This window comes from Colletotrichum costaricense (genome assembly GCF_030867565.1).
Source record: "Colletotrichum costaricense strain IMI 309622 chromosome Unknown Scaffold_4.1, whole genome shotgun sequence".
Taxonomy (NCBI): domain Eukaryota; kingdom Fungi; phylum Ascomycota; class Sordariomycetes; order Glomerellales; family Glomerellaceae; genus Colletotrichum; species Colletotrichum costaricense.
Genome location: NW_026848233.1, coordinates 1,424,162 through 1,440,379, shown reverse-complemented (window position 1 = coordinate 1,440,379; position 16,218 = coordinate 1,424,162). Strand labels below are relative to the sequence as shown.

Genomic DNA, 16,218 nt, shown 5'->3' with positions numbered 1-16,218 from the left:
AAACGGGTATTCAGGTATTGTTGTTGTTGTTCTCGATGTTATTGTTGTTGCCTTAGTGGTAGACGGGATGCTGTCTCGCGTCGTAGGTATACTATATGAGGTCGCAGTAAGGGAATCATGAAATGAACGCTCGCTACGCTTCTCTCATTCCGTTTCGCTCCCGTCGTCTTCAGTGTCGTTCAACTCGCCGTACAACGCCTTGTACCGTGCTAGCTCGGCCATCTGCTTGGCAACCTGGTCAAGGATGTCACTCATGGGACCTCGCATATCCTCGAGTTGTTGCAGTGGAGCGCTGCCGAAGGCAATGTGACGAAGCGACAAACTCGTCACGCACGTCTGTCAATCGATTAGCCTAGACCCTTCACAAAACAAGTACTGCATCAGGACGTACCTCTATTCTGCTCACTTGATGCTCCATGAAGTTGAGCAGGAATCGTTCCGTGACCTCACCTCCTCGGTGTTTCATTCTCTCCAACAACTCTGTTTCGGGTGGCTGTAAGCCCTGGCCAGAGACATTTTCTAGAGAGCTGCACAGCATCTCCAGCCGCAAGCTGACACGCCACAAAGCCCAGATTGATTCCGTGTCGAAAGCCAACTCGCTGCCTGCCTGGAGAATGGCGGGTTTGTCGACCTCGGTCCGTTGTTCGTGTTGTTGATGATGCTCGATACGGCCTGCAAGTGCATGTGGGTACAAGGAGTATACGACTTCTGGGTTCTCAAGGCCTTTGAGCTTCTTCTCACCCATTTCCTTGACCTCAAAGCCCTGGGAGCTGAGAGAGCGCAGGTCTTTCCGAATTGCCGAACCCATCTGGTCGTCGTCAAAGGTATCTTCGGATCCAGTCGATCCGTTTCTGTCTGTGTCCTGATAGTTCTCCAGACAGCGCTGAATCTCTGAAATGAAATCAGAGGAAACGGTGATTTGTCCACCGTCAGCAACGGACGAGATACGAGAAGCTTTGTTGACCATAGGACCAAAGTAATCCATACGTCTCGTGACAGGGTCCATCTCACTAACCGCTTCACCAAAGTGAATGCCCATACGTACAGAAAGACCCTTGAAAATCAGGGCATTGTCCTTGTCGTAGAGTGCCTGGCAGGAAACGGAGTTGATTACTTCGGAAGGCCAATTGACATCCAGCAACGACATCTGAACAGCAAAACACCAGAGAAGCGCCGATGTGGCTGTCGGGAAAGAGACCATGAAAGCATCTCCTTCAGTCTTCACTTCGTATCCACCAATTCTTCGCAGCTGCCGACGCATAACCTCGTTATGCAGCTTGATTGCAGATCTCATGGCAGCGGGGTACATCTCCCATAGAGTAGTCGAGTTCTTGATATCAGTGAAGGCTATGGAGACGTTGCCTGTCGGGGCTGGAATCTCGGCCTCAAGACGTTGTAGACTTGAGTCGAGAACGTCGGCCTTGTTCCTCTTGCCTCTGCGCATGGGCTGCTGAAGATCTTCCGGTACGCCCGAGGGGTACAGAGACATACTCTGACCACGATGAAGCCTTGACCGTTCAACCCGCCTCTTAAGGTCGGCAACGCTCATCATCATGACCATGATCTTGTTGGTGGCGCCATAGGCAATGGCTAAATCGCGAAGCTTCTGCGATGCTCTCATCAAGTCACTGCGCTCCTGCCTTGCAAAGTCAACCACCAGAGCGGGATCCAGGTACTCCCAGAACTCTCTGGTGGCAATCAGGATTATGTCGTCCTGCTCGCGGATCGTGAAGTTGCTGACATAGGGAGCGGCTTGCACCGCTGGCATCAGGTCTACGTATCCGAAGGCCCTGGAAACCTCGAGCAGGTCGTTCAATCTGCCGTTGCGCGAGACCCAGCCACCAGCCTCACGAATCCGTTGGCGCTCGCTTGGTTCTGCTGGGTCGTGCTTTCGCGTAAGGATCTTGTGAGAGCCATCGGTCTGAATCAGCATGGCCTGCGCATCGCCCACATTGGCGACATAAAGCTCAGTGTTTTGAAGATAGACCACAGTGGCAACACCACCAGAGTTAAGGTCCTCCTTGCTCAACACGACTGGCGTTGCAGAGCCTCTATGCGTCTTTTGCGAGCGCTCTTCGGTGTGCTGGATGGCGATGGTGACGAGATCCTTGTTGAGAGACAAGAAAGCCCGCCTCAGGGCATCCGCTGGTGTCTCATTGAGATGCGTCTTGAGGCCCTTCAACTCCATGCCAAAGATGTGGCCAAAGTTCTCATGCAGATACTTTGCAATCTTGGAGCCTCCACTGGAGAGAGCCTGCCCGTCAAACAAGCCAAGTAAAGTCTCAGTCTCTGTGGAGTTGTATCGAGGCACCACGAGATCGATGGTGGACAAGTGCTCATTTTTGCCCAGCGTGTCGGCCATACCATAGGGAAGATGGCCGGCAAGAGAACCAGACGTCCGCACGCGGCGATCCTCGCTCTGATCGGGAATCGTGGGCTGTGTGAGGGTGACATCCATGAGACCCAAGACCCTCAGATTCGAAAGCCTGTTAAAGTCGGCGAGCGATTCTCGGTTTGTCACCGTCGGACCAACAGTGGTCTGTTTGATCTCCAAACGCTTGTTGCCTGAAAGATTCAGGTATCTGAGGTTGGGGTTGAGGTTCCAGTTCCAGTCGTAAGGAACGTTTGAGATGTTGTATTTCAGGGAGTTGCTACCACAGTCCAAGACCGCAAGCTTCTTAGCCCTGGATATGTCGGCCGGTAGGTTGGTGAACTTGTTCCCATTGATATGCAGCACCTGCAGCAGACTGGCATCTTCGAGATCATCAGCCGGTAATGTCGTCAACTCGTTACCAGAAAGATAAAGTTCCACCATCTGGGGCCAACTCTTGATCGATCTTTGTGGCATGTCGTTAATGTAGTTCCACGACAAGTTGAGGACGCGTAGCTCGTTAAGCATCGTGATCTGGTCAAAGACTTCGTCGTCAAGCTTGTTCTCAGCCAAGTACAGGTTGCGCAGAGACCCGGCAAAAGTCGTGTAGAGTCTCGACGACAGGCTAGAGTCTTTTCTTGCGGTCGCAGATGGTGGGAGCGGTGGCACGGTGCCGGCCGATGTGGACCTAGACACCACTGACGTCTTGCGGCCACCCTTACCATAGACTGAAACGACAGAACTCTTCCTATCACCACCGCCTGGTACAGGCGACGGTCCAACGCTCAGCAACGTTGATGATGAGTTCTGGCTTGGTCTCCTGGACGGATCCGGTGATTCTTCCAAGGGAGATTGGGCAATGCGCTCCATCGGGTTGGTCTTGTTCACGGCAGCTGGCGTCTGTGCTTCTTCGCCTGATGGCCGGGGTTGTCTGGAGCCCGGCTTAGGGAAGTTCTCCAAAATATTGGAAGATGCATTGAGAGTCTCGAGCTTGTTGGCCCACCACAGCTCCATTGGCAATTTCCTGATGTTGTTCCTGCGCACGTCCAACACCCTCAGCTCTGTGAGACATCCTATTGAAGGTGGAAGTTCTGCGACGTTGTTGTTGGCAATGCTGAAGTGTTCCAGCTTGCTGAGATTGCCGATGAGGGGCGGCAGGGAAACGAAGTAGTTCTTGTCCAGCACAAGACGCTCAAGGTTCAGCATCATGTTAAACGTCTCGTCGATACTCGCAAGCTGGCAATGAGACAGATTCAGCATCTTCAACGTGAGAACTGGCTCGTTGATCTCGAACTTGGTGATTGGGTTAGAGTTCAATTTCAAACTCCGTATCCTGTCGAAGCTGCCGATGAACTGCGAAATACTGTTGTGGTCTGCAGAGAGAATCTCCAGCTTGGGAAGTAATGAAATGATATCGATGCTCGTAATGGCGTTGTACTTGATGTCCAACTCCCGAAGGCCCTGCAGCTCGCTGAAAGTGTCGGGTAGTGCATTTGACAGCCTGTTGTTGGTCATGACAAACTTTTCCAAGTTTCTCAGTCTTCCAATCTCGTTAGGTAGACTGCTTATCGAGTTGAAGCTCAAGTCCAGCTCGACGAGAGTCTCCACCTGGCAAAGGAACAGTGGGAACTTGTCCAAAAAGTTGGACGAGATGTTGAGGTTCCGCAAAGCCCTGTAAGCGCCAAAATACGGCGGGAGTGCCTTGAGGCGGTTATTGGCTATGTTGAGCTTGAGTATGCCCTGCAGACCGTTCAGCTCAGCGTGGTCCAGCTGTTCCAGTCGATTGTTCGACACATCGAGGTACGTCAGCTTTGCCGCCTTGCCCAAACTGGGAGGTAATCTTCGTGCTTCGTTGTTGTTGAACTTGATATCTCTCAGGTTTTGACACGACTGAATGAAGTCGCGAGGGAGATCCAATGAGAGGTTACGTGAGAGGTTGAGCGATATGATCTCAGAGGCTTTTGAGTAGAGCGAAATCGGGATGGTGATGAGGTTGCGGCCAGCAAGGTCGACATGATTGAACTTTTGTATCCGTCCAAGTCCGAGATCATTTGTGACGGAGTGGAAATCGCTCTCTCTGGAGGAGAGGAACATGAATCGGCACAGATAGCTATTGTCCTCCCGACCAACGTCTTCGATTCGGTCCCGCTCCTCGTAACCGATTTGTTGCAGTAGTCGCTTCTGCATCAAGAGTGGGCGCTCGGGGGCCGCGAGCACCCGGACCAAGTCATGCTTCTTAAGAATGATGTGGTAATTCTCTAGCCCGTCCGTAGCGTAAGTCTTCTTGATAAGCTGTGATATGACATCGGTAACGCTCGCATCGAGAGCCATTGACAAAGTCGCAAATGTCCCGTCGGATCTGAAGATTCGAATGCAGTAAGGTGTCATCTTCTCGTCGGGCCGAGGCGGACTGCCAATGTCGTCAATGTCTGGCGCCTGGTACGTGGTGTCCTCTGTATTACGACGCACAGCCCAGCTGTCCGGCGCGTTCCAAGAACCATTGGGTCCAAGGACAGCATCGGTCTTCGCGGGCACTGGGGGTGGTTGTTCGACTTTTTCGGAATCGCCAATGCTGGAGAAGACACCGCTGTCCATGGGAGTCAAGGGTTGGGGCTTCGTAAGGATGCCGTCCATGTCACTGAGGTTGGTGTCCAAGTGAATTCCTCCAAGCGATCCGAGGTTATTGTTCGCTCCAGGCTGCCTATCCGTCGGTCCAATCTGCTCATCCGGCTCCATAGTCCGTTGTTGCCGGCCTTTGCTCTTGGAAAACGGGAATCTGTTGTTGAACGTCTGGTTTCGTTGGTTGTACGCTGCTAGTCGAGGGTCCTGATCTGGACCAGGCTCGGTGCCTGAGAAGGCGAGTGGGAAAGTTGAGGGCGACAGCTCGGGTCTGGCGAATTCGGGACGAGATGGTTTGGTGGCCAGTGACCGAGTCGAACCGGGCAGGTCGCGTAATCTAGACGTTCCGTCATCTTTGTCCTTGTTCCGCCGTAGACGATGCAACAAGTTCCTCTTGGAATGATGCTGCGGCTGTTGCTGTTGTTGCTGCTGGCCGCTGGGTGACGTGGAGCCATCGACGGTGCCATGTCTCGAACTGAAGTAGCCGCCGCTCGGGGTCGGGCTTTGAGCGCGGGATCGATTGGAGCCGTACATGACTGTCGCTGCTGAGCCGCCGCGCTCTCTCAGGTTCTGTTGAACTTGCAAGCTGGCCTGCGAATCTTCCCTGCTTACAGTCGGTCGCAGGGCCCTGCCATCATCAATGCTCCTGTTGTGTCGATGGTGGTGGCCAGGGAGATGCACGATTGAATGGCCGGAGCGGCTGGATGAGGAGGTCTTTGGTGGATTTTGCGGGTTGTTGGGATTTTCGTTGTTCATGTAACGTTCGCGGTCGGGGCCGCTCAAAATGTCTCTGACTGGGGCTTCGCCGAACCTGGCAATATCCTTGAAGCACATTTAGCAGTCTTGACTCGACACAGAGAGGCGGGTGGAAGAAGGGGTAATAAGAGATAAGATAAGGCGATGGGTTGATGCGGCGCAATTCCCGTATGCGAGATAGCGGCGCCAAGGGTGCGGATGTGCGGAATGCGGATGGGGATTGAAAAGAGGAGGGATGTTCGCAACGAAATCAATCGTGGAGAGTGGGATCAACAACAATGTAGGAAATAGCGTCTAGGTACTCACATCAGCCTCTTGGTAGAGGAATGGCACGACTTCAGGAGCCGGTACTGGGGTTCTTGGTCTTGACGAGGAAGGCGAAGCTTCTCTGTCCCGCGCATGGTCTGTCGCGTTAGAGTAGTTGCGATCTCTCGTAGGGCGGCTATGGCTGTAGGAACGCGAGCGGTCCCTGCCAGAACTCGAATGCAAGCTGCTCTCGGAACCGTCTCGTCCAGGAAACTCCTCCCCAAAGAAACCCTGTAGTTTTTGCAATCCACCTCTTCGAATGCTCGTCTTGGAGCCCTGACTGCTCAAGGTCGTTATGCTAGCCAGAGAAGGCCTTCGTTCGTCTCCGAAGTATGCTACATCTGGCGAATCTTGGCTGCCAGAGGATTGAGGCGCAAGGCGATTTGTAGGAGCACGGAAGCCAGGCGAGAGCTGTGAGGCGACGGAGAGGTTATCGCTCGAATCGTTGTAAAAAGTAGTGTTGAGCTGGCTCTGAGGCGTGGATGCGGTGGCACCGCCGTTGGATGGCGACATCCAGGGAGCTATCTGGGAATTTGACGAGGGAGTGGCGGTGGGAGGGTTATGTTGGATGGAGGGCAGACGGCCGCCAGAAGTCTCTAGGACGGCCAGGTCTCTCCGGTAGTTGGCGAAGTCGCTCAGACGATGATCGCGATAGGACGAGGCATTGGACTTTGTTGTTCCTGGTGACAAAGCTCCGCGCGGCGCAGAGGCAAAAGTGGAAGAGGTGGGCGGGTCGGCTGGGCTCAAATCACTGATGAAAGACCTAGACGGGGGGGCGGAACGCAATGACCAGTCAGTTATGGGTGCATTCATCAACCAAAGAAGAGGAACACGGAGGAAAAATGGAGGAGTAAGTTGTTAGTTCTGGTGGGAGAATGAGTATGTCTTGGGTGCTTGGCTTGAGAAGCTATAACTGGGCTGGACTGGAGGGGATCGAAAACAGCAGATAGCTCCACCATTGAAGCGACGACGACAAAGCTTGCCTGGGGCCGGGGCGGAGGAGGAGGAGGCGATGGGGGACGGGGGGGACGGACGGGGAGGGGTGAGGTAAGGCAGGCTGCAGGACAGGGCAGAGGCAGGGAACGTACGAGGTACGATGAGAGTGCGGATGAGGCTTGTTGGTTCAGGGTCGCCGGGCTACTGCTGGCTTGTTGCTGGAACTTTGGAGGGGAAAGTTGGGAACAGCGCCAGCCAAGGTACAACAAGATGGGTATTGGACCCGTACGAAGTAAGGTATCCGTAGTGTGCAAGAGACGGGTGGAGGGGAAGGGGGCAAGACAAGACAAGAGAAATGTTGCAATGCAATGCGCACACCAAGGCAATACGGGCAAAGTAGCAGACTGGAATCAGCCCAGTAGCAGCATCTAGGTAGCAGGGCAGAAAAAAAGGATCAAGACAAGCACAAGCACGACCACAAGCTGGCGACAACTCAGTCCCCAGTCCTCAGTCCTCAGCTACGAATAGTACCGGTGCGAATAGTTGAGAACTTCAGAGAGTCCTTGGACCTATTCCGTTCCATAGACACTATTCGTACACCAGCTGTGTCTCGACTGGGGCTGGGACTGGGTTTCGGGACGCCGCCGCGGCACGCAGGGAAAAAAGCTGCGGGACGACAACCTGAACCAACGAGTGGCAGGGAACAGCGGCCATGGGCAGCAGAGACAGAGACAGAGACAGACAGAGAGGAGGGGACCAGGAAAGAGAGTGAGCGCCGGGACCACTTCACGACTCAAACAACCCACTTGCGGCTTGCGGCTCGCCCACGCAATACCTGGGTGGGAGGCGCAATGAGCGTGAGTGTATGGAATCAAGGTGTGAAGTGAACCCCAGCGTCGGATTTGAGAGCTGAGTGGTCTCACTCTCACTCTCACCATCGTTTCTCACTCCCACTCTCAGTCTGTTTTCCTCCATGAGTCGTCTCCTTTGGGGGTACGGTGCTGTCCACAAGGTAAAGGAAGTGGGATGGGAATTGTGTTTTGTGTGTGTGCGTGAGTGCTTGATGATTGATTGATCGACTAGGGGTTATGGGGAACGGACCGGGACAGGCACACAGGGCCAAACATTAGGAAGAACATGACACTCACTTGTCTGCGAGGGATCCATTGCTATTGCCAATGCCAGTGCCAGCGCCAGCGCCATTGCCCTCCGTCTTGAGGCGCATGGACGACTTGCGCGATGCTGGGACGGGGTTGCTGGAGGGTCTCACGGTGGCCGATGATCGGGTGCTGTCGGTACTGGTGCTCGTGAGAGAGCTGAAGCGGGAGCCGGCCTCATTCCTCGTCATTGTCGCCAGGCCGTCGCGAGAGGGCGCAGAGCCATGTCATTCCCGAGAAACAAGGTTGAGAGAAACAGAGGGGACCGGCACCCAGCAAGGCACGCTATTGCTGGTAGACGCAGTACCTACTCCGTCTCCGTAGGCGGGCACGGAATAGGATACGTACGTTAACCGCGTGATGGACGAAAGCGTGAGTTGTGGGCACTGGGCGGTATCCGTAAGTTGGGCCTAGCGGGCACGCGGGTAATCGACGACGAGGGTGGAGTGGGCAGTAATCGTAATCGATATTTGCGAGTGGGTTTTACGAATGCCCGTGGTGTACTCCGTAGATGAGGTGTGTGGAACAGAACGCGGGCGGCGAATGCGTTTGCGACTTTTGCGCACTTGCGGTTTTCAATGGAGAAAGTAAGCAAGCAATCCGGCGGGACGAGAAGCGGGGAGGGCTGGCGTCCAAGTTGGCGATCCGGTTCTAGTGTATGTACGGATAGGATATTCGTACGATGGCAAGGTAGAAGGACAGGCACGAAAACAGCTCGAGGGCGACAAACTCCAGAGTCCAAGAGAGGGGTCGAGGCCGTTCTGAGAATGAGGTGGGCCGACAGAGACAGAGGCTCCGAGTAAGGTATGTAGAGATGGATACGTTTAGATCATGCTTGTGGCGGCCAGGTGGAATGGAAAAAGGAATTGGAACGGCGGCAGGACGGGAGGTATGTTTTGTCGTCAAAAGGAGGCTGTTTTTGCAGTCCGGTCGCATCTGCTGATGTCAGTTGTGGTGCAAAGAGGCGAAGAAGAATGAGGCTGCGTGACAGCGAGAATAGCGAGGTAATGTAAGGTGCTGAGGTAGGGCCGAAAGGTCAGAGGCAACTGCTGCTGCTCTTGCTGTCTGTCACTGGTGTATGCAAGTGGTGTCCAGGCAATGAAAGTATGAGGTACTCGGGTAGTCTTGTACGACGGACAAATGAGAGCTCCATGCAATGGGTGAGGTAAGGTGCCTTGAGGTGAGGTGAGTGAGAGGTGAGAAGGTACTGATCAGGTAGCTCGACCCAATGGAAACTAAGGTGAGTTGCGTGGTGTGCAGACTGCAGAGTGCTGGTGTACGGAGATGTGGTGGCGTGCAGCGTGTGATGCGGGCGGCAGAGTAGGTACCTATCCCCCGCGCTCTGTGTTGGCGGTGCTGGGTTCCAATGGGCTGGTGGAAGAGGATGCCCTCGATGAGAGGCTTCGCTGTTCGGTATGGATGTCTACCTTTTCTCACAATTTCCCAAGTCATGTTGCAGTCATTTGTTTCTGCATTTTCGCAACCATGAATTGCAAGGCGTGTATACCCAAAGTAGTGCTTACTACGCCGAGATACTTTGCAGAATAATCAGTCGTGCCTGCCTCGAATTGCAAGATGCCCTGGATAAAGCATATTCCCATGTACATACTGCGTATTGACACACGTGGAAGGTTCCAAAGGTCCCAAGGTACTTCACGATGTCCAAGGTAGGTGCCAAGTCAGGGAAGGTGGGTGGCTTCTTACTTAACCTTTGGGTAAGGCGAGGGAGGCACCGAGTGACCAATGGTTTGTTCCCGTCCCATTTCAGTCCCAATGCCTTCCGTCCGTACAACCACAATGTGACAATACCAGGTACAACCGTGACGTCCATAAGAAACATCGTCGTTCAATCAGGTCTTTGAATGCAACTTGTGTCCCTATCCCGTATTCTTACCATGGGGTATGAGGGCCGTGTTTGAAAGAAGCACCAACATTTCATGTTTCAATCCCAGGAAACCCTGTCACCGCCAGCATAGACACAAAACCTCAATTTAGTGTGCCTATCTTGACGCGGTACGGAGACCTTCGTGCAAGGTAATGTGGGAGGTGCCTCGATGCCTACCTTACACAACAGAGTACCTTACTTCACTAGCAGGTGGATGTGGGCTTTTCCGGGGATTAGACCCGCTCCAGGACTCGCTTCCGTCGCTCTGCCGAAGCGTAGCGCGCTGAGGTGCGGTTGAGTGGGCGAGCGAAAGTGGGTAAGTAGTTGGCCGGGCTAGCTTCCAAGTACCTGAGTACGGATACCTACGAATAGACTTGCCAAAGTCTCAGATGGACCACCAGGAGTGCCGCTCAGACCGGGAAGCCTACCTATCCAAGTGAAAGAGCATCAGGAGCTTCGTACTTCCGTATGTCTTTCCCCCTGTCTCTTTACGGAGTGAAGCAAAGGTAGCGACAGGCTGGATGCTTCAAAGATAACCAACAAGTCCATATCGACATGCTCCCATCACACGTTCAGATAGGTACCTTGTAATACCAACCAGAGGTATGTTGCCAATGCACCAAGGCATACGTGATTTTTTTTCTTCTTCTTCTGAGTCTCAAAAATTCTGCCCGGCAGAGCTTTGGTTGCCCTTATTCCGAGGGAATCAAAGTGTTTGGTTCCCCGGTACTTAGCGCGGTAAGTGTGAGTGACAATATCTTCATTTTTAGCGTCTGAGGTTCCTTGAAGCGGTCCTCCTGACTGGAGGTGAAGTGTTGGTGAGGCGCTGAGGTACTGGGAAGGTGGGGTAGCAGGTAGGAACATGCTCACGGACCACCTGCAAAAGATGTCGGGTAGATGGTAGTGGGCAGTGCAGGGATGGCACCTGATGTGGGAGGGGTGGGGCGATGGGCAATTCCATGATTGGGTTTTCCAACTGAGTGGCTGACATGTTTGGGGGAAGATGGAAGGTCCCCTCCCATATCATGAAGTAGGTACTTAGTCACCTAGGTACGGACCACCGTACCTCCTCCTTCTGGGCTAGTCTGTTTGTATCTCTTAATCCGTAGTGCGCCTCACCTCCTCAGGTCTGCCCACCTCAGGGCAGGTGCTAAGCGATGCTATCTCGGGACTTGCCACCTCCCGCTAATCACCTGCGACATCTCAAGTATCGTCCTATCGTCCGTTCGCATTCCACCCAACATCGTACTGCGTACACCAAGAGATGAGAGACGAGAAACGACAGCACATCTCAACATCAACCGTCCACTCGCCCTCGTCCACCTCGCAAGGAACGGACTCGCGACTCGCAACGCCAGAGCTGAACAGAGGTCAGTGTCACCGTCCCAGGTACGGGCTGGCAGGGGAACAGACTACACATTTCAAAGAGTAATACGACTCTGACACTCGCTGCCCAATGTCATTTCCGATATTCTTCTTCCTCAGACTAGAGACCAGAGACCAGTCACTGCACTACACTATACTGCACTACGGTCCCAACGGGTAGGTCAGACCTTAGACCAGACCTCCTTCTCTCATCTCAACATGGACTTCATGGGCTCATGAACCTCCGAGCACATGTATCCGAAGTGATACGGGATACGAAGCACAAGAGAACGAAACACTGGCTTTCTTTCACCTTAGTCAGTTAATGTCTTCTCTCTGCTTGTTCGTACCCCGATCTCAGTCTCACTTCATCTTGGCACGGCGCGGCACGCAAGGTCCAGCTTCAGAACTCCATTGCAGCGCGGCTGCTGAAGCGGCTGCTGCTGCGTTACCGTTCAGTTGCTATTATTGCTTGCTCGTTGTCACATCGTGGCGTCCCAATTGCTCGATTGAACGAGTTCCCAGCTCTGGTTGGGCATCTTTGCCTCTTTTCTATTCTACCTACCTACCTACACCAAGGTACCTCACTTGTCACCCATGTTGTATGTCCATTCCTGTAGTAGACCACCCATCACCGTGTTATGCATCTGCCTTATGCTCCGACTACGGCATTGGTTCCGATCCATGTCTTGATACCTACCTCACGGCTGTCCTTCCGCGATTCATTCCCAACTCCGGCCAAGCGCCCGTCGTTGTGGGATCCGTCCAAGTTGCGAGATGACTGTCACGATCGAAGCCTCACTCACGGACATGGCTCATCTGCCAATTGGATGACAGAGTGACGACCTCATTGCTAGCTTTTTCTGTCAATATCAAATCTAAATTCCTCAAGGTTCCAACCACGGCCCCTGGCAACTCTTGTCATTCCACGGACGCAGTTCCGTTACCCTGCGGTTGGTTTAGGTTGCCTACCTTGCCTTACTGCACCTCGCTCACCCATGCAGCCACCACCTCCCACCCACAATCGTTCCCGAGTCGTTGAGCTCGCATATGAATAAACGTTCACAGCGCATCTCGTACTCGCCCACCCAACACGCACGCGCATACGCACACGCACACATGTCAGCCATGCAGCAGCCCGCGGGGCAACGCATAGGGCAGACACACCGCTGTTCACCAGCAGGGCAAGCCAGCCCAGACGCTCGTCTCATCCTGTATCCCTCCTACTGCGTACGCCTCCACGGCCTTCAACGCCGCCGTACGAGTGTCCCACGTCCCCTGGTGTTCTAGGGTTCCCCTTCTTCGCTCTCTTCCATTGCCTCCTCATCTGCGCCCTCTCAGCTGCCTGACCCTGCCTCCCCGTCCAAGCAAGTAACCTTACACATGATATCGAGCGAGCAACCTCCCTGCTTAGCCACATGTCTTCTACCACTCTACTTATTCTACGCAGCAACTCTGCTCATCTACCAAGGCTATACTTCCCAGTGGCTCCCAACCGTCGTTCACGACACTAACCATCCAGGCGTGCAAGGCCCAAACTCTATTCTCCCATCACCACCTCCAAGCGTCAATATGGCCTGATACTGACATCTTATTTGGCAGTTCGATCTCTGCATCAAGCTGCGGCTACAGCTATCTCAAACCATGACTTCTCAGTCACCCTACCCAAAGCAAAGTCCATCGCTTTTGCTACTCACCTCTTACCTTGTCGCCTGTTGCCAAAGACGGTCCATTTCAACCAGTTCTACAACGAAACTCCAGCCTCCCACTCTCCGACGCCACATGTCTTGCCTATGCACAAGAAGGACTGTCGCCAGGCGGCGATCAATGCGCCCTCTGGAGGGCCCTTGTTTCGTTGCTTTCGGGCCTCTCAGGACCACTTCGCCTCTCCCTTGCCTGGTCATCCATGCACGTCTTACCGTTCCTGTGTTAATACCATGCACACCAAAAACAGCCCGTACCTAGAGGGAGAGGCCGCGTCTGCAACCTCATTCTTAACCTCAGTAGGTACACCTCTGACACGGATCGATACTCTGGGGTTCGCCGCCATCAAAGCCGCCCCAATCTCATGATTCTAGCTGTCTGGATCATGCGAGATATGCGAAGCAAACAACCATAATGAAACAAAATTATCAACGTCGACATCAACACCACCATCACTGGGTACGTTGGAGGCATCACCGTGGTTACATGAGTTGCCTGCCACGATATGACTATGACAATCAAGCGATTACTTTACACCGGTCGACCTCTACCCGACATGTACAGCTGACCTGTTGATCAAGGCACGTCAAGTTGCTCTATAGTCAAAGAGTCTACAGTTCCAGGAGCAACTCGTTGCGAATGGCAAAAAAGGCCGATGTGGCTTTCGTAGGTTTTACCTATCCGTCCCCAGAATACCTTATACCCCAAGGCCTACCCTCCCTGTTGGACGATTCGCGAGCCGCAACAACGACAGGAAGATCGACAACCTTCTTGGGTCTAGATCTGAACTCCTCAGTTGGCATAACATGCTTGCAAGCCTGGTCGGCTAGTCTAATCCTACGAGCTACTGTTCCCAACACGCCATACGAAGTTTCATCGACAAGTCGAAGCACCGGCCAGAGGATGCATTGTTACACCCTCCATGGTCCCTGAAGATCTCTGTGCCCCCCCGAGTCAAGACACCGGCTCAAGGGTTGCAACTGTCCTTTGTTGCTGAAGTATCTCTCATTCCCGTCTGGACAATGTTGCCTTCGGAGCAGCTTTCCGGTCATCCCATCCCATCGTTTGGCAACCACCACTCTGGAGCACAAGCTCGCAAACTGAAGCGGAGGCGGCATGTTTGTTTGGCCGCATCAGGCCAACTCGCCACATCTTAATTGACTCGAGAGCATTGTCCACAGCTTCTAGAAGGTAGTTCCTCTGAACAAGTGGTTATCACGAGGGTCCCGTGAAACGGCCTCGAGCGAGTAAAAGAGCGAGGCCAACGCTCCTTCACATGGGGCCTAGACGCGGCCGCGCATGGGTCGAGCTGGTAACAAGATGGGGTTTGTTCTTTTTTGTTGTACCGGACCTCTCGTTCTTTTTCCCAGATATGGTTATGCCCAGTAATTAAAATCCACGCCACCCAACAGGACGTAACAGAAACACAAATTTTCCAGAAAAAAACACGCCATTCTCTAATCTTGTCTTGCCGGGTCCAACTTAACCTCTCCCACAATGGCGTCGACCTCGGCCATGATCTCGGGCGTCAGCTTCTCCAGAACCTTCAATGCGCCCACATTCTCCACGATTTGCTCCGGCCGTGAGGCTCCGGTGATCACGGAGGTAACGTTGGGGTTCTTGAGGCACCACGCCAGGGCCAGCTGTGACTGTGTTGCACCGAGCTTCTCCGCAATACCCTAATCACACACACACACACATGTCCCAGTCAGCCATCATGATCTCCTTGGTCCCGAGTCGCGAGTGTCGCCGGCGGCGCTAGCAGCGGACGCGCGGGGGAGTACCAAACGACAGCAACAACAATAGGAAACTTACCTTGAGCTTGACGACATTCTGAATCAGTGCCTTCCACTCGTCGTTACCGTACCACTCCTTGTTGGCCCAGTTGACAAACTTATCCCCCTTGCCCTCCGCAAACCGGCTCCCGGCCGGCGGCGCGTCGGGGTTGTCGTTGTACTTGCCGCTCAGCAGGCCCATCTTGATGGGGCTGAAGACGGTCAGGCCGAGGCCGAAGCGCTGGTACAGCCGCTGGAACTCGTACTCGACCTTGCGGCGCTCGAGGATGTTGTACTGCGGCTGCTCGACGACGGGCGCGATCATCCTGAGGTCTTTCGCGATGCCGCAGGCCTCGGCGATCTCGTCGGCGCTCCACTCCGACGTGCCCCAGTACATGGCGTAGCCCTTGTCGATGACGTGGTTGAAGGCGCGGACCGTCTCCTCCATGGGCGTCAGGCGGTCCGGTCGGTGGGCGTAGACGATGTCGACGTACTCGAGGTCGAGGCGCTTGAGGGAGGCGCGGAGGCCCTCGATGATGTGCTTGCGCGAGAGGCCGTGGTTGTTGACGAGGACTTCGCCGTTGGCGCCGCCCCAGTTGAGCTGTACGTGCGCGCGACAGGTTAGAACAACTTGCGGTTCGACTGCGCGCTGTCGTTGCTTCTGCGGAGTTCCGTGGTGCAAGACTCACCTTTGTTGTGACGACAATGTCGTTACGGTTCCAGTTGAACTTCTTGATGGCCTGGCCCATGATGATCTCCGAGTTTCCGCCCGCATAGCTGTATGGAGCGGCTTGTGATTAGCTACTTCATCTTCGCTTCACTCGGCCGCAACCGCATGGTATCGCACGGGAGAAGTTCTGGGGAGACTCACCTCTCAGCTGTATCGAAAAAGTTGACGCCAAGGTCGTAAGCCTGCTTCATACACGCAAACGTCTGTTCTGCAGCGCGTCGTAACCGTCAGTGACGCTGCCAAAACACACGAGTCTTACAGAAGATTCGCTTGAGTCCCCGTCCCGTACATACCATTCTCAACGTGGCCGCCGAACCTGTTGTGTTCACCAAAGTCAGCACGATGGTCCTACAAAGCACTTTGCAATTTCGCGTGAGGAAATAGGTAGGAGAAACGTACGTCAACCAACCGCCCAAACCCAGCACCGAGACGTGAAGTCCCGAGTTACCCAGGCGGCGGTACTGCATGCCCGTCTTTCTAGGCTCTTCCCACGCCATTGTGTCTTGTTCTACTCGGTCTGTCGGGTTGGTGATCAGGGGTAATCTAGGTATCTCGGCGTCGGGCGTCGTCTCTCGAAGCGTAGGGAAGTGGCAAGTATGCGAAAAAAGGATGTA

At 54.0% G+C, this 16,218-nt stretch overlaps 4 protein-coding genes across 4 annotated transcripts; 2 read left to right on the top strand and 2 right to left on the bottom strand.

The window, feature by feature from the left end:
• Window positions 1-144: 144 nt before the first annotated feature.
• Window positions 145-6,865, bottom strand: CCOS01_04523 (protein phosphatase 2C; the record flags this gene model as incomplete). The annotated part of the gene is made up of 3 exons (XM_060452704.1): window positions 145-336; window positions 392-5,812; window positions 6,053-6,865. The coding sequence occupies 3 exons, from the start codon at window positions 6,863-6,865 to the stop codon at window positions 145-147; spliced, it is 6,426 nt and encodes a 2,141-aa protein (XP_060316662.1).
• Window positions 6,866-8,166: 1,301 nt separating this feature from the next.
• Window positions 8,167-8,469, top strand: CCOS01_04522 (uncharacterized protein; the record flags this gene model as incomplete). The annotated part of the gene is made up of 1 exon (XM_060452703.1): window positions 8,167-8,469. One exon carries the CDS (start codon window positions 8,167-8,169, stop codon window positions 8,467-8,469), a length of 303 nt encoding a protein of 100 aa, XP_060316661.1.
• Window positions 8,470-12,551: 4,082 nt separating this feature from the next.
• On the top strand, window positions 12,552-13,880 carry CCOS01_04521 (uncharacterized protein; the record flags this gene model as incomplete). The annotated part of the gene is made up of 4 exons (XM_060452702.1): window positions 12,552-12,762; window positions 12,998-13,398; window positions 13,523-13,558; window positions 13,770-13,880. Coding segments are annotated over 4 exons (759 nt in total), but the record flags the coding sequence as incomplete, so codon positions are not given.
• A 676-nt stretch (window positions 13,881-14,556) lies between these two features.
• CCOS01_04520 (voltage-dependent potassium channel beta subunit) lies at window positions 14,557-16,101 on the bottom strand (the record flags this gene model as incomplete). The annotated part of the gene is made up of 6 exons (XM_060452701.1): window positions 14,557-14,778; window positions 14,915-15,475; window positions 15,564-15,651; window positions 15,746-15,812; window positions 15,898-15,920; window positions 16,004-16,101. 6 exons carry the CDS (start codon window positions 16,099-16,101, stop codon window positions 14,557-14,559), a joined length of 1,059 nt encoding a protein of 352 aa, XP_060316659.1.
• Between the last annotated feature and the right edge of the window lie 117 nt (window positions 16,102-16,218).